The sequence below is a fragment of the Oncorhynchus mykiss genome, chromosome 5 (genome assembly GCF_057628025.1).
Source record: "Oncorhynchus mykiss isolate SJ-2025 chromosome 5, ASM5762802v1, whole genome shotgun sequence".
NCBI classification, from domain to species: domain Eukaryota; kingdom Metazoa; phylum Chordata; class Actinopteri; order Salmoniformes; family Salmonidae; genus Oncorhynchus; species Oncorhynchus mykiss.
Genome location: NC_143026.1, coordinates 22,136,523 through 22,158,815, shown reverse-complemented (window position 1 = coordinate 22,158,815; position 22,293 = coordinate 22,136,523). Strand labels below are relative to the sequence as shown.

The following is a 22,293-nucleotide window of genomic DNA, read 5'->3' as shown; positions in this document are numbered from 1 at the left end:
AGGAGCGGGATCCCCAAAGACAAGTAGATCTGGACAGAGTCCACTATGTGCATGAGCGCTGATATCTGTGAAAAGGAAACAGACACCTTTCCTTCTGTCAGAGACAGAGCAGACCTGGTCATAGGAGACTAGACAACCATGGAGCAATCAAATAGATATTTATTCATTTCTATGGGAGCAACTCTATCCAACTCTATTCCAAATTTGTTTTGGAATAATAAAGTACATTGTATCCCTGTCTGGGGGACTGAAGATTAAATCAGCCATTACAGATGTGTTTCCCATGTCCTCTGACCTTTAACTATAAATACTCCTCTCATTATCACCTAACATGGCCAACAATCATTTTGTAACTGACATTTCTTGGGAATAAAGTTTGTCTAACATATTGTCTCCATTGACTGAGAGCCTGGACCTGTTTCTCATAGAATAACATTGTCGATTTGCTTTGATTTAGAAATTGTTGCATGTTGAATGTATACATGTTGTAACATCAATGCCGGCTGTGTATAATGGCAACTCTCCCATCTCAGTCCAGAAATAACACAACATGTATGATTGTATCTAGTGAAGCTACATGCCAATGAACACAGTAGATACAGTAGGGCTGTTATAGCTAATGCAACGATGGTGATATTGTATGTTTAAGAAGGAGCAGAAGTCAGTCATCAGGTAAATATAGACTACGTCTCGTGGTAATGACTACGGTGCCCTTAGTCACACACACATTCTATCCAATCTGCCCCTAAGACAGAAATGCTCATATAAAATGTCCCAGTGGAGCTCGGGCAATGTTAGATTAGTGTGTGTAATCAGTTATCCATGTTTTAAAAGAATACATGGTTTGTATTTGTATTTATCATGGATCCCCATTAGCTGTTGCCAAGGCAGCAGTTCATTTTTACAGTAAGGCAGATATATACATTAGAATACAATTTTTAAACATTCTAATAAACTTCACAACAGACTTCACAATACATTAAGTGTGTGCCCTCCAGCCACTACAACACACAATCCAGGTGTATATGTGTATGTATAGTTTGTATGTTGTGTGTGTTTGTACCTGTGTGTGTGTGTGACACTTCACAGTCCTCGCTGTTCCATAAGATTTATTTTTATCAGTTGATTTTTGAAATCTGATTTTATTGCTTGTGTGAATTACTTGATGTGGAACAGAGTTCAATGTAGCCATGGTTCTATGTAGTACTGTGTGCCTCCCATAGTCTGTTCTGGACACCAGAGACCTCTGGTGACATGTCTTGTGGGGTATGCATAGGTGTCCAAGCTGTGTAGGTTAAAACAGACAGCTCAGTGCATTCAACATGTCAATACTTCTTACAAAAACAAGTAGAGATGAATTTCTCCTCTCCTTTGAGCCATGAGAGATGTAGCGTTAACATGAATAATATGCATGTATGTGAACATTTAAGGGCAGTAGTTGCTCAATGCCAACCCTGCATAAACAACAATTGGAACCACATGGCTGTTTCTGAACATAGCGAGAGGTCCTGGTGACTTTCAGAGCACTGATTCCCGAATCAACAGCAGAGAGAGAAAATAAACAGTAGATTTTGTGACTGAGCCGTAGCTGATTTTGAGCCTGGGAAACAGTGAATAGGATGGATGAGCACCAGTGAACTGTAGTTATTGTACTACAGGCTGTACGTATGCATTACTATATACCGATACACTGCAGAATTAGTTCTGCATATGTGACCCACTGGGTTCACCTGTGGAAATCATGTAACTGAAGACAGTGTTAGCCCACCGAGCTACAGCCTACAGACACTAGGCTAAGTAAGCCAAGCACACAGCTTCTCACATACAGAGTGAAACAATTCTCTGTCTCGCTCTCCTTCCTGCTTTTATAACCTGATTAGATTTTACATTGATAACAAAGTAAGCTTTAGCTTCAATGAATGCTATAATCTTCTGACAATATTTTCATTTTCTCAAAGACTTGTTTCCTTTAATAAAGTGCTGTGATAATGACATTGACATTTCTCTCTCTCCCTTCCTCTCTTTATGAAACAGCAGAGAATCAGTTTCCTGGTTCCACTCCAACCTCTTAACTGTGGGAAACAAACTACTGGGGATGATAACATTGCTAGCACGCTGAGACACAGAAGACACAGTGTGTGTGTGTGTGTGTGTCCCATTGAAGCCAGAAAAGAGTCCCATGACACTGATGATGTCAGAGCTCTCATACAGGACACTTTCTCTCCGCCTTTCTTATTTGGTCCCTCTTTCTTTTTATCACCCTATTTCTTTGTCATTCTCTTGGTCACAACATACACACAAACACAGTGGTATACAGGAGGTTGGGAGTCATGCTGGTCGTGTTAACATACACCCCCCTCCCCCTCCTCTGATCCAGACTCCAGCTCACGGAAGAGACTCATCTGGAGAGAGTTACTGACACAGACATACACACTAGGGGTTGTAACCGGTTCAGGGAACAGAACCAAAAAAATTACATATTCAGAGGAATGGAAACAGAACCAGGAACGAAAGTGATCTCTAGTGTTATGGAACACAACCGTTATTTTCAAATCTTGAAAACCGGTTGGTAATGTTGTTTTTTGTCACAAAATATTCCTAATGTCTAGTATATAATTCTGTAATCCAGTGGTCTTCTTGCCCAGGGACCCCCTCCCAAGCAAACTGGCAACCCAGGGACCCCCTCCCAAGCAAACTGGCAACCCAGGGACCCCCTCCCAAGCAAACTGGCAACCCAGGGACCCCCTCCCAAGCAAACTGGCAACCCAGGGACCCCCTCCCAAGCAAACTGGCAACCCAGGGACCCCCTCCCAAGCAAACTGGCAACCCAGGGACCCCCTCCCAAGCAAACTGGCAACCCAGGGACCCCCTCCCAAGCAAACTGGCAACCCAGGGACCCCCTCCCAAGCAAACTGGCAACCCAGGGACCCCATCATACGTTAGCAAAAACAAAACAACAAATTCACATCTGGTCTCATCATCAGGTGAATGAGAATGGAGAGAAGTAATCAACAGTTTAAAATGAATAGATTTGGTAGGTTGTTGTCATTATGTTGACTTCCCCACATAACTCCAAACGCATTTTCGCTAAGAGAAGCTGGTTAAACACAGGTTAGCCATGTGTTGGAAAAAATGTATGTCTAAGTCATGAAAGCTTAGAGGCAGCCAGTGGCATTCGTGGGTGCTTTTCAAAGCCTATGTCAGAGACTCCAACGAGTGTAATCTGCTCAATATTAGGAGTTGACGTCATTAAAAAGTTGACAAAGTTGACATCATTAGAAAGATATTCCCCTCTTTTATACTGTAGGTATGTAATTCCGAATGTGTTTCTTCTGTAATTGCTACCGATATTCAGAATAACATTGAAGAAAATAGAAATTCCACTTTTTATATATATATATATATATATATATATACACACATATACACACACATATGTGGACCCTCTTCTGTACTGCATTGAAGAAATGATGCAATAGCCTAAACTCATTCCAACCCACATCACATCATGACACTCAATGCTTCAAGCCGAGCCCCCTCCATGCCCCACCCCTCTCTCTCTTTCCTCACCCGTGGAATTGCAATCGCATCGCACGCCTGCACTTATCTGTCCATCAAACATGTAAACAACTAGCTTGGCCGTTCCATAGCATGCTGCTCTATCCACACTAATTGGTGTTGTAAATGAATGAGCTAAATAAAAACTATATGAAGTGTTCGACCCGGTTCAGAACTTTATAATTCTGGTCTGAATATTGGAACTGAAATAAATACATAGGGGTTCTGCTCAGAACGATTGGAAAATAATTTTGGTTCCAACGACACACAGAGACACACATACACTGACCTTATCTGTGGACGGTATAAATCAGGTTTATTACACACCTTCATTTTACTCCTTTAGTTGTTATTTCCTTATCATTGCCATATCATCTCTTCTATTCTCTCACTATCTTTCTGAGTCTCTCAGAATTCATGTCTGAATACATCAGAACCACCAATGTCTTTGTACTAAAACACACACACACACACAGCATTTTGTATTGCTATCCTTGTGGGGACAAATAATTGATTCCCATCCAAAATCCTATTTTCCCTAACCTAACATAACTTTAACCAAAAACCTCTAATCCTAAAACTATACCTAACCCTAACTCCTAACCTAAACTCTAACCATAACCCTAATTGTAACCCTAACCCTCATCCTTGGTACGCACAAGGATGGTTAAACAAAAACACACATGATACAATCACTATGAGGTTAAAGTGCAGACTGTCAACTTTCATTTGAGGGTATTTTTATCCATATCGGGTGAAAAGTTTAGAAAATTATGGCACTTTTTGTGTACTGAAAAAAAATATAAACGCAACATGTAAAGTGTTGGTCCCATGTTTCATGAGCTGAAATAAAAAAAATCCACAAAATGTTCCATACGCACGAAAAGCTTATTTGTCATACATTTTGTAAACAAATATGTTTACATCCCTGTTAGTGAGCATTTATCCTTTGGCAAGATACGCCTTCTTGATATGATACGCCTATCATATCAAGAAGCTGATTAAACAGCACGTTCATTACATAGTTCCACCTTGTGTTGGGGAGAATAAAAGCCCACTCTAAAATGTGCAGTTTTGTCACAACGCCACAGTTGTCTCAAGTTGATGGAGTGTGTAATTGACATGCTGACTGCAGGAATGTAAAACAGAGCTGTTTCCAGAGAATGTAATGTTCATTTCTCTACCATAAGCCGCCTCCAATGTAGTTTTAGAGAATTTGGCAGATCATCCACCCAGCATCACAACTGCCAGCCCAGGACCTCCACATCCAGCTTATTCACCTGCGGGATCACCTGAGGGGGAGTGCTGAGAGGTATTTCTGACTGTATTAAACCCTTTTTGTTGGGAAAAACTCCTGATTGGCTGGACCTGGCTCCCAAGTGGGTGGGCATATAACCTCCCATAGATGAGCCACTGCCTAGTCATTTGAAATCCATAGATTAAGGCATAATGAATTAATTTCAATTGACTGATTTCCTTCTATGAACTGTAACTCAGTTGCATGTTGCACTGTTGAATTTATATTTTTGCCTTTGTAAAGTATTAAGGCCCCTTGACTTTTTCCACATTTTGTTACATTACAGCCTTACTCTAAAATGGATTAAATAAATTAAAAATCGCAGGAATCTACACACAATACCGCAGAATGAGAAAGCAACGACAGAACTTTTGAAATGTTGCTAATTTATTAAAAATAGAAAACAGAAATACCTTATTTACATACAGTGGGGCAAAAAAAGTATTTAGTCAGCCACCAATTGTGCAAGTTCTGTAGAGGCCTGTAATTTTCATCATAGGTACACTTCAACTATGACAGACAAAATGAGAAGGAAAAAAATCCAGAAAATCACATTGTAGGATTTTTAATGAATGTATTTGCAAATTATGGAAAATAAGTATTTGGTCACCTACAAACAAGCAAGATTTCTGGCTCTCACAGACCTGTAACTTCTTCAAGAGGCTCCTCTGTCCTCCACTCGTTACCTGTTTTAATGGCACCTGTTTGAACTTGTTATCAGTATAAAAGACACCTGTCCACAACCTCAAACAGTCACACTCCAAACTCCACTATGGCCAAGACCAAAGAGCTGTCAAAGGACACCCAAAACAACATTTTAGACCCGCACCAGGCTGGGAAGACTGAATCTGCAATAGGTAAGCAGCTTGGTTTGAAGAAATCAACTGTGGGAGCAATTATTAGAAAATGGAAGACATACAAGACCACTGATAATCTCCCTCGATCTGGGGCTCCACGCAAGATCTCACCCCGTGGGGTCAAAATGATCACAAGAACGGTGAGCAAAAATCCCAGAACCACACGGGGGGACCTAGTGAATGACCTGCAGAGAGCTGGGACCAAAGTAACAAAGCCTACCATCAGTAACACACTATGCCGCCAGGGACTCAAATCCTGTAGTGCCAGACGTGTCCCCCTGCTTAAGCCAGTATATGTCCAGGCCCATCTGAAGTTGGCTAGAGAGCATTTGGATGATCCAGAAGAAGATTGGGAGAATGTCATATGGTCAGATGTAACCAAAATATAACTTTTTGGTAAAAACTCAACTCGTCGTGTTTGGAGGACAAAGAATGCTGAGTTGCATCCAAAGAACACCATACCTACTGTGAAGCATGGGAGTGGAAACATCATGCTTTGGGGCTGTTTTTCTGCAAAGGGACCAGGACGACTGATCCGTGTGAAGGAAAGAATGAATGGGGCAATGTATCGTGAGATTTTGAGTGAAAACCTCCTTCCATCAGCAAGGGCATTGAAGATGAAACGTGGCTGGGTCTTTCAGCATGACAATGATCCCAAACACACCACCCGGGCAACGAAGGAGTGGCTTCGTTAGAAGCATTTCAAGGTCATGTCAATCTCCAGATCTCATCCCCATAGAAAATCTTTGGAGGGAGTTGAAAGTCTGTGTTGCCCAGCAACAGCCTCAAAACATCACTGCTCTAGAGGAGATCTGCATGGAGGAATGGGCCAAAATACCAGCAACAGTGTGTGAAAACCTTGTGAAGACTTACAGAAAACGTTTGACCTCTTGTCATTGCCAACAAAGGGTATATAACAAAGTATTGTGATAAACTTTTGTTATTGACCAAATACTTTTTTTCCCACCATAATTTGCATTAAATTCATAAAAAATCCTACAATGTGATTTTCTGGATTTTCCTTCTCATTTTGTCTGTCATAGTTGAAGTGTACCTATGATGAAAATTGCAGGCCTCATCTTTTTAAGTGGGAGAACTTGCACAATTGGTGGCTGACTAAATACTTTTTTGCCCCACTGTAAGTATTCAGACCCTTTGCTATGAGACTCAATAATTGAGCTCAGGTGCATCCTGTTTCCTTTGATCATCCTTGAGATGTTTCTACAACTTGATAGGAGTCCACCTGTGGTAAATTCAATTGATTGGACATGATTTGGAAAGGCACACACCTGTCTAAATAAGTCCCACAGTTGACAGTGCATGTCAGAGCAAAAACCAGGCCGTGGTTGAAGGAATTGTCCATAGTGCTCAGAGACAGGATTGTGTCGAAGCACAGATCTGGGGAAGGGTACAAAAAATCCCCATGGTAAAGCATGTTTGTGGTAGCATCATGCTGTGGGGATGTTTTTCAGCGGTAGAGACTGGGAGACTCGTCAGGATTGAAGGAAAAATTAACAGAGTAAAGTACAGAGATCCTTGATGAAAACCTGCTCCAGAGCGCTCAGGACCTCAGACTGGGGTGAAGGTTCACCTTCCAACAGGACAACATCCCTAAGCACACAGCCAAGACAACGCAGGAATGGCTTTGGGACAAGTCTCTGAATGTCCTTGAGTGGCCCAGCCAAAGCCCGAACCCGATCGACCATCTCTGGAAAGACCTGAAAATACCTGTGCAGCAACACTCCCCATCCAACCTGACAGAGCTTGAGAGGCTCTGCAGAGATCCTCACAAATACAGGTGTGCCAAAGCTTGAAGCATCATACCCAAGAAGACTTGAGGTTGTAACCACTGCCACAGCTTAATTACCTTGACCCAGACTCCTCTCCTATAACGTTAGCAAACATTAGGGAAGTTAATGTAGTAGAATATAACACATTAGGTCTGGTAAAAGATAATACCAAAAAAAACATGTGTTCATTTTTTTTAAACGCAAGAGAAAGGCCATACTTTCAGATAGGAGTCTAGGTGTAATTTAGATTGGACACCAGATGGCAGCAGTGTGTGCAAAAGTTTAGACTGACCAGTGAAGAATCACATTAGTGCACAATATTTTGTATCAAGTCTGCCAGGAGTTTTCCCAAATGTGCCAAATTGGTCAATTGATTGATTTAAGTACATAACTATAGAGAACATACAAAAATGCTATGGTAATAAAAAAAATGTAAGTTCACACTCCCAGGAATGTCATACATGATGGATCATTAGCTTATACACTAACTTACACACATCTAGATGGCCGGGCGGGGTGGGTGTGGAGCCAGAGACAGCAATAGGGTCAAACTGTAGGCCCCAGTTCCTACATTTTATCAAACAAAACTATGCTACATTTTATCTCTGGGACCCTCAGGACGACAAATCAGAGCAAGATTACTGAAGTACATTATTTACCTTCAGAGGTGAATGCATCAAACCAGTTGCTGTGATAAAAGTTGTTGTGCACTCTCCTCAAACAATAGCATGGTATTTATTCACTATAATAGCTACTGTTAATAAGACACTGTTCGATTAACAACAATTTAAGCTTTCTGCCCATATAAGACATGTCTATGTCCTGGAAAGTTGTCTGTTGTATACAACAACCGTCCCAGTTTAGTGACACTGATCCGGTAGAGGTTAAAGACAATTTCTCAAATGTGCTGCTCTATAATGCACCTTGGATTGAAACTCACCAGGTATTACAATTGAAAACTGAATTGACCCCCAACTCTGGTATACAGTAATGGCTTCAGATGACTTCAATTGAGTAGTTGAGCTGTTTAGTGTTGGCCAATGACACATTTTACCTCCCTTATTCAGCACAATCACCCTTTGTGGGGAAAAGTGTTTGCAGAGATTGGTGAAATCAAAGGCCAGATGACCTGATAATTCTTCAGGCCTTCAACGGTGTGTGTGCATACATCCATCCATGCGTGTCTGTGAGGGCATGTTTGTGTGCACGCGCATAACCACGAGACAGCTTGAAGCTCTTTTCCAGTCCCATCTATTTCTCTGGCAGTCAGTGTCCCCATCATCAAACAAACTATATTGGTTCAGAGCCAAGATCGAGTCCTGGAGTACACTCCCGAATGGGCACCACACTGTTGAGTTTCACAAGGCCTAATGCAGATCCTCAGTGTTTAGAAGTGAAACTGTGGGCTGGGGGGGAATCAAGGCTGGAGTCAAGCCAGAGGTCCCTGCCAGCTCACATATCTGTGATGTTGATTAAGCAACTCACCCAAACGTTTCATCCAGGGGTGGTGGGGGAGGGTCCAGATGGGGTGAGGAGTTGAGGTGGGGGGCTCACATAACAAAAGCACAGAGGGTCCATTCACTAAGGAAGAGGCCTTGTCAGGTTTCCTGGTTTAATTTAAGACAAGTTGCAGTACCCCCAGATGTCTCCCCAAAGCCATCATTTCCCTCCTTCTCCCATCTTTCTTTCCCTCTGTCCCCCAGATGTCTCCCCAAAGCCATCATTTCCCTCCTTCTCCCATCTTTCTTTCCCTCTGTCCCCCAGATGTCTCCCCAAAGCCATCATTTCCCTCCTTCTCCCATCTTTCTTTCCCTCTGTCCCCCAGATGTCTCCTCAAAGCCATCATTTCCCTCCTTCTCCCATCTTTCTTTCCCTCTGTCCCCCAGATGTCTCCCCAAAGCCATAATTTCCCTCCTTCTCCCATCTTTCTTTCCCTCTGTCCCCCAGATGTCTCCCCAAAGCCATCATTTCCCTCCTTCTCCCATCTTTCTTTCCCTCTGTCCCCCAGATGTCTCTCCAAAGCCATCCTTTCCCTCCTTCTTCCATCTTTCTTTCCCTCTGTCCCCCAGCTGTCTCCCCAAAGCCATCATTTCCCTCCTTCTCCCATCTTTCTTTCCCTCTGTCCCTCAGATTTCTCTATAATGGTAAAAAACCTACTACATACCTTTTCATTCCTAGAACTGAGACCAGTCTTAAGTCCACAGCTTCAGTTTCTAGACTCTAAACTCCAGTAGTTTCCCCAGAGAGAGAGAGAGAGAGAAAGAGCGAGGTCGAGAGAAGACTGGCGAGTTTCTGATGGAGATGAGAATCTTTTGAGTAGGCCAAACTTCACAGCTTAATCACCTTGGCCCAGACTCCTCTCCTATAACGTTATCAAACATTAGGGAAGCGTTATGGGAACATTAGCTAGCGTTGTGTAAGTATGTATATGTGTGTGTGTTAGTCAGCAAGGCCTAATGGGGCTGGAACACACAGTAGACCTCAGGTGCTCCATCCCAGGCCTCTGTGTTAAAGTATGTTTAATAAGGACATGTGGACACAGTGCTGCTTTGAGAAACTAACTGGCCAGATAAACCACAGTGAATGGCTTCTCCTGTTACTGTTTAACACTTAAAAACTGAAGAAAGGTTTAATAGAGTCCCATAGTCTCAGTGAAACCTTTATTAGTGGAGTCTGTTAGAGACTGGAGGGGGGATAGAGCGGAGTCAGGGGTGCTAGGTCAGCCTCATTTCTCCCAGCTGTGTAGCTAGCTGTCTAAAACCCTGCCTAAAAGCCTGTCTGACCTGGCTCCCTCTGCATCCATCACCCTCTCTTTTAGGTCACATACGAAAACACTGGCAAACACACTACAGATCCTGGAAAGAGAGAGAAACGGCAAGAACTGACAGCACTGTATCTGGGTTACAGAGCTTACACACGATTCCAAACTCCATCTCTTTATAGATCCCTCTCCGTGGTGTCTGAAGGCTGGAGTTACTAGATCTGCTGAGCCAATGGCTGAGTCTGAGTCCAGTTCTGTCACCACAATAGGCAGTCACTCTAACCCTACACAGTAAGGAGTAACAGACGCATGCATGCACACGCAAGCGCACACACACTGAACTGACTCTAGTAGTGTCTGTGCCCATCACTCTACCCTCACACAGCACAGTAGGGCTAAAGATACTGGACAAACAAGGTAGTTAATGTCAGCAGAATTTATCCTCACAGCTTAGCAGTAGCTGAGGTGGTGTGTGCGTTCTGGCCCACTACTTCTGCCCTGTTGTTTCTCACAGTAACAAGTAGCAAGCAGTGTTCTAACTCTCTAGTTCAAAAATGGTCCTGTTTAAACACAGTAACACAGGGAACTCTTCATTAAAATGGTCCTGTTTCACCACAGTAACACAGGGAACTCTTCATTAAAATGGCCCGTTTCACCACAGGGAACTCTTCATTGAACTTAAAAATGGTGAATCCTAAACAGAAACATTAGCCCTGAACCCTGGAATTAATAATGTGGAAAAGTACATACAGTGCCTTGCGAAAGTATTCGGCCCCCTTGAACTTTGCGACCTTTTGCCACATTTCAGGCTTCAAACATAAAGATATAAAACTGTATTTTTTTGTGAAGAATCAACAACAAGTGGGACACAATCATGAAGTGGAACGACATTTATTGGATATTTCAAACTTTTTTAACAAATCAAAAACTGAAAAATTGGGCGTGCAAAATTATTCAGCCCCTTTACTTTCAGTGCAGCAAACTCTCTCCAGAAGTTCAGTGAGGATCTCTGAATGATCCAATGTTGACCTAAATGACTAATGATGATAAATACAATCCACCTGTGTGTAATCAAGTCTCCGTATAAATGCACCTGCACTGTGATAGTCTCAGAGGTCCGTTAAAAGCGCAGAGAGCATCATGAAGAACAAGGAACACACCAGGCAGGTCCGAGATACTGTTGTGAAGAAGTTTAAAGCCGGATTTGGATACAAAAAGATTTCCCAAGCTTTAACCATCCCAAGGAGCACTGTGCAAGCGATAATATTGAAATGGAAGGAGTATCCGACCACTGCAAATCTACCAAGACCTGGCCGTCCCTCTAAACTTTCAGCTCATACAAGGAGAAGACTGATCAGAGATGCAGCCAAGAGGCCCATGATCACTCTGGATGAACTGCAGAGATCTACAGCTGAGGTGGGAGACTCTGTCCATAGGACAACAATCAGTCGTATATTGCACAAATCTGGCCTTTATGGAAGAGTGGCAAGAAGAAAGCCATTTCTTAAAGATATCCATAAAAAGTGTTGTTTAAAGTTTGCCACAAGCCACCTGGGAGACACACCAAACATGTGGAAGAATGTGCTCTGGTCAGATGAAACCAAAATTTAACTTTTTGGCAACAATGCAAAACGTTATGTTTGGCGTAAAAGCAACACAGCTCATCACCCTGAACACACAATCCCCACTGTCAAACATGGTGGTGGCAGCATCATGGTTTGGGCCTGCTTTTCTTCAGCAGGGACAGGGAAGATGGTTAAAATTGATGGGAAGATGGATGGAGCCAAATACAGGACCATTCTGGAAGAAAACCTGATGGAGACTGGGACGGAGATTTGTCTTCCAACAAGACAATGATCCAAAACATAAAGCAAAATCTACAATGGAATGGTTCAAAAATAAACATATCCAGGTGTTAGAATGGCCAAGTCAAAGTCCAGACCTGAATCCAATCGAGAATCTGTGGAAAGAACTGAAAACTGCTGTTCACAAATGCTCTCCATCCAACCTCACTGAGCTCGAGCTGTTTTGCAAGGAGGAATGGGAAAAAATTTCAGTCTCTCGATGTGCAAAACTGATAGAGACATACCCCAAGTGACTTACAGCTGTAATCGCAGCAAAAGGTGGCGCTACAAAGTATTAACTTAAGGGGGCTGAATCATTTTGCAGTTTTTGATTTGTTAAAAAAGTTTGAAATATCCAATAAATGTCGTTCCACTTCATGATTGTGTCCCACTTGTTGTTGATTCTTCACAAAAAAATACAGTTTTATATCTTTATGTTTGAAGCCTGAAATGTGGCAAAAGGTCGCAAAGTTCAAGGGGGCCGAATACTTTCGCAAGGCACTGTAAGTCAGTCCTCATCCCCATCAGCATAAATAGCCATGGAAGTGTACGTTCCTCTGAGCCAAAGGAATAAAGGAGTGCAGGGTGACCAGTGAGTCAGTTCTACTAACAGGGTCTACAACACACAGAATTACCACTGCAACTTCTAACCACCAAATACAATTCAATTAACATCAGATATCTCTGATGATACGGCCAATTTAGACACATTTATTCTTTCTAGAATGGCTAGATAGTGACTGTACATGTCTTTCATCACCGGAGACCCGAGGCAGACGACAGAAAGTCCTCATTACCTCCAGCTCATCCTGGAAGCCATTTAGACCAGGGTGTGTGTATATGTGTGTGAAGCCAGAAGGGGCGGAAGGATAGTTTAGGGCCTGTGAGTGGAGTGATGCTAAAGTGAGATGGAAGGAAGGTTCCCCTGGGCAGAGGAGAGAAAGAGAGATGAAAGTGAGGAGCGTGGAGTCGAGATCAGACACTCAGACCCTGTTCTGCCAGGGTTAACAAGGTTAACAAGTGTGTGGGTGTGTTAATAAGCCTATTCTGTCCATCAGGTGTGGCTGTAGGCCAGTGGTAAACATGCTGTAGTTGATGTGCGTGGTCAGCATAATATTCAACAGGATTTCGTTTAGGTAGGTCACAGCACTGTAGGCCTCTCTGACACAAAAATGACAGGATACATACAGCAGGACCCCTACAGTACACAGTCAGTCAACCCAGAATTCAAAGGGTCCACTCCTGTCAACTAACTAACTGATTCCCTGCACAAGTAACAGGGACATTTATCGAACTTATGAACTCAATAAACCAATCAGCAGTAGGTTGTGTTAGCAGTAGGGGTTGGAACCGTTTCAGCAAACAGAACCAACACCCAGAAAATAAGAACATGAGGAACAGAATCAGAACCGAAGTGATCTGTACTGTTCCGGAACAGAACCATTATTTTAAAAGCATGGGAACAGGTTAAGAATGTTATTTTACATTCCAAGCATTTTTTCCCCCCAGTCCCACAAAAAAAAAAAAAACACAAGAAAGTGCCTATGCAAAGCCCTCTATCACTCAGTTTTTCCAGCTAGAAATCTTTGCCAGTGTGTGCATGTGTAGAAACAAATCTGGACACGGACTGTAGGTCTAACCTCTAACATTAATATTAACTCCTGCAGAATTAAGCATTTCTTGCAGTAAAATGATACACCAAATGTAGGCTAGGGAACAGGAGTGGAGAAATAGAGGCGCAGCTAGCACCTCTACAGAGACTATCATAAAAGCTGATAGTATTTCAACCACATAAAATATGCATCCAAGCCAAACTGAAATCTAATCAGAAACATGTTGGGTTGTTTTCACAGCTTTCTATTTCCAAACAACCAGTCAAACTGTTGTCATTTGGACATTTTGCACACAAAAAAAAAAACTGGAAAGATTTTTTTAGCAATTGCATTTTCTCCACGAGCCCTAAAAACCTTTGCTCTGCAAAAGAAGCAGAGATTTAATTACTTTACCGATGTCAACTAGATTGAAACACTCAGTCTATTGATTTATGACATTCTGGTGAGCAAGGTTTTATTTAGACTAGGGAAACAATGGCAGAAGAGAAGTTGCATGTATCTAAGTTGACTAACAAATAGTCTACCAAAACGTCTGAAATTATAAGCGGAAACATTTAAAAATCAGACAAAAGATTCAAAAAAACATTGCTCCGCCGTCTGACTGTAGCCTACCACGCATTTTCTAAATTAGAGGGTTACAGTCGAGTGCGGGCCTCAGATTTTCAGGTTATCGCATATAGTCTTAGTCGGGCAGGTTCTTTTTTTTATTTTACCTTTAACTAGGCAGGTCAGTTAAGAACAAATTCTTATTTACAATGACGGCCTAGGAACAGAGGGTTAACTGCCTTGTTCAGGGGCAGAACAACAGGGGCTGACCTCGTCAGCTCGGGGATTCGATCTAGCAACATTTGTTACTGGCCCAATTCTCTAACCACTAGGCTACCTGCCTCCCCTCCGAAGCATCATCTACTAGCCTACTGACATTACAAGCTGTTCGTCTCTGCTGTTGGACCATTCCTAGATGGGAGACATGTCTGACCTGCCAAATGAAATAAATGATCCAATAAATGATCCAGACGTTGGCTGGAGTGAGTTCATTTGTTGACCCACATCAACGTAACAAACTCCAGTACGACTGCCAATCCCTCCACACCAGCCCCCCACCCAACACCAATCCCTCCACGACAGTCCTCCTAAAGCCAATCTCTCGAGAACAGTCCCCCTAACACAAATCACCCCAGCCTTCCGAGAGGGAAAAACTACAGTGCCTTGCGAAAGTATTCGGCCCCCTTGAACTTTGCGACCTTTTGCCACATTTCAGGCTTCAAACATAAAGATATAAAACTGTATTTTTTTGTGAAGAATCAACAACAAGTGGGACACAATCATGAAGTGGAACGACATTTATTGGATATTTCAAACTTTTTTAACAAATCAAAAACTGAAAAATTGGGCGTGCAAAATTATTCAGCCCCCTTAAGTTAATACTTTGTAGCGCCACCTTTTGCTGCGATTACAGCTGTAAGTCGCTTGGGGTATGTCTCTATCAGTTTTGCACATCGAGAGACTGAATTTTTTTCCCATTCCTCATTGCAAAACAGCTCGAGCTCAGTGAGGTTGGATGGAGAGCATTTGTGAACAGCAGTTTTCAGTTCTTTCCACAGATTCTCAATTGGATTCAGGTCTGGACTTTGACTTGGCCATTCTAACACCTGGATATGTTTATTTTTGAACCATTCCATTGTAGATTTTGCTTTATGTTTTGGATCATTGTCTTGTTGGAAGACAAATCTCCGTCCCAGTCTCAGGTCTTTTGCAGACTCCATCAGGTTTTCTTCCAGAATGGTCCTGTATTTGGCTCCATCCATCTTCCCATTAATTTTAACCATCTTCCCTGTCCCTGCTGAAGAAAAGCAGGCCCAAACCATGATGCTGCCACCACCATGTTTGACAGTGGAGATGGTGTGTTCAGGGTGATGAGCTGTGTTGCTTTTACGCCAAACATAACATTTTGCATTGTTGCCAAAAAGTTCAATTTTGGTTTCATCTGACCAGAGCACCTTCTTCCACATGTTTGGTGTGTCTCCCAGGTGGCTTGTGGCAAACTTTAAACAACACTTTTTATGGATATCTTTAAGAAATGGCTTTCTTCTTGCCACTCTTCCATAAAGGCCAGATTTGTGCAATTACGACTGATTGTTGTCCTATGGACAGAGTCTCCCACCTCAGCTGTAGATCTCTGCAGTTCATCCAGAGTGATCATGGGCCTCTTGGCTGCATCTCTGATCAGTCTTCTCCTTGTATGAGCTGAAAGTTTAGAGGGACGGCCAGGTCTTGGTAGATTTGCAGTGGTCTGATACTCCTTCCATTTCAATATTATCGCTTGCACAGTGCTCCTTGGGATGTTTAAAGCTTGGGAAATATTTTTGTATCCAAATCCGGCTTTAAACTTCTTCACAACAGCATCTCGGACCTGCCTGGTGTGTTCCTTGTTCTTCATGATGCTCTCTGCTCTTTTAATGGACCTCTGAGACTATCATAGTGCAGGTGCATTTATACGGAGACTTGATTACACACAGGTGGATTGTATTTATCATCATTAGTCATTTAGGTCAACATTGGATCATTCAGAGATCCTCACTGAACTTCTGGAGAGAGTTTGCTGCACTGAAAGTAAAGGGGCTGAATAATTTTGCACGCCCAATCTTTCAGTTTTTTATTTGTTAAAAAAGTTTGAAATATCCAATAAATGTCATTCCACTTCATGATTGTGTCCCACTTGTTGTTGATTCTTCACAAAAAAATACAGTTTTATATCTTTATGTTTGAAGCCTGAAATGTGGCAAAAGGTCGCAAAGTTCAAGGGGGCCGAATACTTTCGCAAGGCACTGTATACTCAAGATCTGCAAATACAACCATTATTCTAGGCTACCAGGCTTTGGATGAGGGTCAGGGTCCAGTGTGTGTGTAGACATTAGGGAGTAGAGGAGATTTGGCCTGTTTTCCAGTTTCTTAATGTGTATTAGGAGATTCTGCCGGTTGTATGTACAGGCAACAAGTCAAACAGGAAAAGAATCCCTCAGGAGACGACAACAGTTGTCTTTATTTCAGATTTAATGACAGTTTGGCTGTAGTGCTGTCATAATGGGCATGTTCCAGGTCCTATTGATTTCAGTCAAAAGGCACTCGCACATCTGAGCAATCTTTTTTTGCAGGTGTATGGTAACAATTAGACAAGATGAGGGGAAAAAGGAAACTGCACACTGTTCTTGATAGTGTCACTGATCTTTAATAAGCTTACCTATCAGCCTCACGGCCTGTCGCGCTGCACAGACCATCAGATCTCACGACTGCAAGAAAAAAAAGACAACATGGAAGAAAAAAAAAGACAACATGGAACACTACCACAGGGTCACGTTTCACCAAACAGGATCAATCAGTTAGCTAGTTAACACTAATCAAATAAATTCTCATTCAGAAAAGTAGTAAGTTGAATACGGGGTTAATGTTTCTGAAATTTAGCCACCCCAGTGATCAATGAAAAAACTGAATCCTGGGTTACAGAAAGGCACAACTGTCCAATAGTCTAATCAATGGAGTCTTATGTACAGAAAAACAGTCAACACAAAACAAAACACTCCTCCCCAAAATCTGTCCATCTACCATATGGACCTCATTACAAATCAGAGTGCAGTGAAAAACATGGGGCAATCCCTACGGTTAATATCAGAGGACAACAACTGTCAGTGTTTACAGAGAGATCCAGGAGGCCGTTGGTTAACAACTGATTGAGGCTAAACTGTGAAATGGCCAACAGAAGGATGGAGGGAGTGATGGGGGAGGCTTGTTCTTCTCTAGAGTAGGTCCCTATGTGTTACTACAGAACATTAACCGCGGCACCCCACCGAAGAGAAACACAGCTGTGTCCCATACAGGCCTCCTCTGTGAGAGTGGAGATACTGCTGCTGCTTCTCCTGAATGACTCAGTCTTCTTTATTCTGCCACTAGGAATCCCAGTGTGCAGGGCGTGGCGGGGCAGGGTGGGTTGCTAGTCGGAGAAGAGGATGGAGAGGGCCATGACGACACAACAAACGGCCACGTACGGACTCTTCCTCTCACCTGGGGGGCAGATGGTAGAGGTCAGAGGTGATGATTGGAGATTTCAGAAGCTAACAGGGAAATAGTGAATGCTTTCGTGGTGTTCAGAAAAACCTCTGACCACAGTATTTCAACACTCAGTTCTAAAAGTGCAACAACTGGCCATCAGCACATCTTCTAGATCTGGGTTCAACGTACCTATTCTAGCACATTTCCAGAAGATACCCAAGAGGCTGAAAAAAGAAAGAAGTAATTTTAATTAGCTAGGTAAAGAGTAGATCAAGAGAGAGATACAGACAGTCCATATAGACTGTAAGGAAGAGGACAGTCGGTGAACTGACATCAGGGGGTCGTGAGTTTAGTAAACACACATGTGGACTGACAGTGTGTGACTGAGGTACAGTAAGGTGATGCTAGAGGCTACTAATTAGCCCACTAGCCCTCAACTGAACTGGCAGATGGAAATGATGTGTGTCCATATCTTGATGGGGATGATTAGGGGGATCAGACAGTTGAATTCATTTCCTTCCCCCCCAGTAGCGGCCAGAGGAGGAGGGAGAGGGGAAGAGCCCCCCCCCCCCCTCGGCATATGTCTAATTTTATTCTTGACCTCAGAAATAAAGACAGCTGTGCGAGAAGTGCAGCGGGAAAATAAAATCCAGGCCCATGTATGTATGAGGAAGACCAGACAAGAAACCATGTGAGAGACTTGGGACTGAGCCCAACATCAGCTCTGTGACAAAGGTCAGGGGTTATAGGTTAGAGGTCAGAGTGTAGACTGCGCGTAAGCACTCCTCTGGGAGTCGGTCTGCGCTGGAGTTTTAAACCCACAACAGAACACACTATCCTCTCTCCATCACTCATCTCTGTCTGGGTAGAAAAGCTTTAGCCACCAGAACTGCTACTGGAGACAGATTTCACATTGGTTCAGTCAGCACTCTTCCTATTTTCCCCCGTCTTCCCGTCACTTTCCTTTCTTTAGCCTAAAGAGGAGAAGAGCTGGTTCAGTTGCTTGTCTAAACACACTCAGCACCATATCAGTGCTGAATGATACCAGTCCCCTTAGAACACAAATAACAATATCCAATATTTAGATTAGTAGAACACATTTAGAAAGTGGAAAAGATGTGTTAACACCAGCACTGTAATGCCCAGGCAGTGTGTCATTCTAATTTGTCTTGGAGAGTGTGTGTTTTCCGAGCTCAGATCACTGGCTCACAATAATCCCCTAATTTTCCCCTAACCCAACATGTGGCACACAGCTTGTTGCCTTAGCCTCCCTCACTCAGAGGATAGAGGGAAAAAAACACAGTTGTGAAAAGAGAGAAAGAAAGACTGAACTGTTGTGATGTTATCAGCGCTTAGGTTCCCCCTACCAAGAACAACATTGAACTAATGTGATGTGTATGTATGATGTGGTCCCAAATACCAAACTCACTCAGATTCAGAAACAGTCACTTGTCTAGTTTATGATAGTGATAGTGTTGTTTATCACAGCTAGTAGCTGCAAACACTTCCAATCCTCTAAAGGAACACAAAAACACAAAGCTCTACTCTCCTCCCCAGAGCATTACATGGATGAAGTGGAATAGAGTCAACACAGCCAAAAGATCTGAGTAGAGACCTATGCAAAGAGTCAGTGACAGACAGAATAGTCTCTCGAGGTAGTTAGCTGGCTACCAAGTGTGAGATTTGGTTAAGGGTTCCCAGAATGGTGAGAGTGCTTGGAAAGGCATCATGGATTGAGCAATGATGTTAGTGTGGTTAAAGTTGGCCGTTGGGGTAACATTGCTTTCCCTGAATGTTGTCTTTCAGAAGCTAACAAATATAGGCCTCTAGGCTTTAACTCAGTGGATGAACATCACTGTCTGTGTGGGTGTTTTGGTGTGATAGAGAAGAAAAATACTGGGACATTGGCTCTAGCAGGCTAAGTCCAGGGCTGTGGATGGGTAGTTAACAACTAGGGCTTTAGCTCAGTGGGATAACACTGTCAGTACATACTAGAACTGGGACAATAAACAAAAAAGTTTAGACACCGACCATAACATATCGCTGGCATTTTACTGATATTGTTCATTACGATAAGTAGCCTATACTAGAAAAATTATGTTTTAAACAAAATACGTTTGTTAATATGGGTGACTGTTAATCAAACTAGTAGTAGTAGTTTAAAGGATCATAAGAAAAAAACTGGTGCACATTAATGTTATAAACGTATCTTTCCATTTATCGTTAGCACATCTAATACTGTCAGTAAGTACCCGGTCTTGTTCTTGTCCAGGAGACTGGGCGCCATGGCTCTGAGATAGGCACAGGTACAGATGAGCAATAGGATCACTGTCAGCAGGCTCTGGAAGTTAAATATGGCAGACTAGAGAGGGAATGAGAGCGGTTATCGCTGGTTCAACATCCATCATCTTTCTAGGATGCATTTATGACACAATTCTGGATAAATCAAGTTAGCTAGCTGGCTCAGCTGGCTTCGCTGAGGAATTTGCGACTAGCTAAATAGTTAGCCACCTGTCTACCGAACTAGGGACAGTGGCTCGTAATAAGAACGGTTTGAAGAGTGAAATAAATTCCACATAATTCACAAAACATATCTTAATGCGGCGATTGAAGTTATTACATCTATGCTGATGTTTAAGACTCACCATGTCGGAGGTAGGTCCGCTAACTAGCCAGCTGCCACCTCACAATTCCCGTAGCGTCGCAAACAGATGACGTGTACGGAACAAGAGACGACCTGAAACCGCGGCGCTTTGCCATTTAAACTATATATTTTGCAGCGGTTGTAGGGTTTAAATGTCGACCCTCAGATATTACAAGACACATCCAACTATCTAACAACGTAGGCTGGTGCAGTTTGAGGTAGGTCGGACATTCAGGTAAGTGCGACATGTTTTGCATTTAGCCACACGTGTGCAGTGCAAGCTACGTTGCCTGAGCTTTGTTTACAAACAAGCATGATGCATGGAAACAAAGATATAGCAATTTATAGATATCAACATGGAACTAGCATTCGGTTAGGATTGCAAATTAAGTAGGCTGCTTACTATGATAATCTCATGTCAGTCGATCTCTGTCATGTAGTCTATTCGCACTCTGTAACATGGCCCAATCCCGTCTTCGTCATAATCGTCTTCTTCTTGTATAGTGGCGTTCGCAAACAATTAAATGTGCATTCCGCCACCTACTGTACAGGTGGATAATAAAGATCCCAAAAGGTAAAATGAGGGTTACATTTTTTAAATAATAATAATAAATACAATAATAATACATAGAAAAAAATCCATGCAAACTATCAATAATGACATTTTCATTCAACTAAATCATCCTGCTTTACTGTTTTAATCAGGTCCCTACACAGGCTCAGAAGGATCCTGTGAGGGCAGGACATTTCCTGGCGACAGTAGTCCTTGCAGTGCGTCTGCCGTTAAGAAAACTTGTTGGCTGCAGATATAAGGAGGTCTAGCTTTTAGGACGTCTTAGACACTTGTACCGTTAATAACTGTGGCGATAAATGCTACAAAATCCACCTTATTCACAATAAGTGTATCCAGATCACATGATTAACATATAACATTTGCAACTGTTTGTGGTTCATCCGCCGACATATCTTCTTCGGAACTGTGGCCTCTTGTCCCTTCAACACTCTTCACCACCTCCACATAGGGGATTTGCTGTACAGCCCTGATCCTTGTCAATGGCCCAGTCCCAAAACCTAGACCACACTTTAGTCTAGTCTACCCGAACCCTACTCTAGTCTGATTAATCAGGCTGTAATACACAATTCATTGGTATATACAGCCTGAAACGAATGCCTGCAAAATCGTGTATATGTTCCTTACAAGCCAGAATGTTGGATACAATTATATTTAAACTACTGGTTGTCTGTGCGCTTTGTCTTTCAGCTGCTCGAAATTTGAGGCAAAATATCCATCGGAGAGTATTGTTTACCTGACCTTTTAGAGAGGTATTTGTTTTGGTTCGGCACTGATGTAAAGTTAGTTTTATATATTCTCACCTCAAGAGATATTGAATAGGGCATGCCAAGACAATGAGTGTTTATCTGAATCAGGGTAGGATGTAGAACAATCCATAGCTAAGATAATACCTGAAGCCAAGATGGTGCATTTACATTCTCCTTCTCTCCTTTAATGGTGTTGTTTTACTGACTGAATCTATTAATTCCCAAGAGGAGAGTGATTGTTCTCCGAGTTTCCTCAGAGGTTGTTTCAGGACCAGTGTGAGCAGGAAAGAGGAGGGACAGAAAAACACACATTTTAACATAGGAGTGTGGAGTTTTCAGTCTGTGGCAGTGGCACTCAGTGGTGGACAAACTCATGAATTGTGACTTTGTTAGATGGGTAGGTGTAATGGCTCTCGTTGGTGGTAGGAGGAGACCAAGGTGCAGCGTGGTAGGCGTACATTTTCCTTTCATTTTAAATGTTCCACCAACAAAAACAATTCAACAAACAAAAAGCTAGTAGTGCAAACACATGCAACACAAAAAGACAAGATCCCACAACAGA

The 22,293-nt window shown here is 42.5% G+C and overlaps 1 protein-coding gene across 2 annotated transcripts; it reads right to left on the bottom strand.

Moving 5' to 3' along the window:
- Nucleotides 1-16,929: 16,929 nt before the first annotated feature.
- LOC110523419 (protein kish-A) lies at nt 16,930-20,909 on the bottom strand. 2 transcript variants are annotated; one of them, XM_036977047.2, is made up of 5 exons: nt 20,815-20,909; nt 20,413-20,504; nt 20,020-20,129; nt 17,957-17,991; nt 16,930-17,779 (listed from the first exon to the last, which is right to left on the bottom strand). In XM_036977047.2, the coding sequence occupies exons 2-5, from the start codon at nt 20,413-20,415 to the stop codon at nt 17,709-17,711; spliced, it is 219 nt and encodes a 72-aa protein (XP_036832942.1). In that variant the 5' UTR covers nt 20,416-20,504; nt 20,815-20,909; the 3' UTR covers nt 16,930-17,708. The 2 variants fall into 2 exon arrangements, with proteins under 2 accessions (XP_036832942.1, XP_036832941.1); XM_036977046.2 differs by having other exon boundaries at nt 20,413-20,909.
- Nucleotides 20,910-22,293: the final 1,384 nt, after the last annotated feature.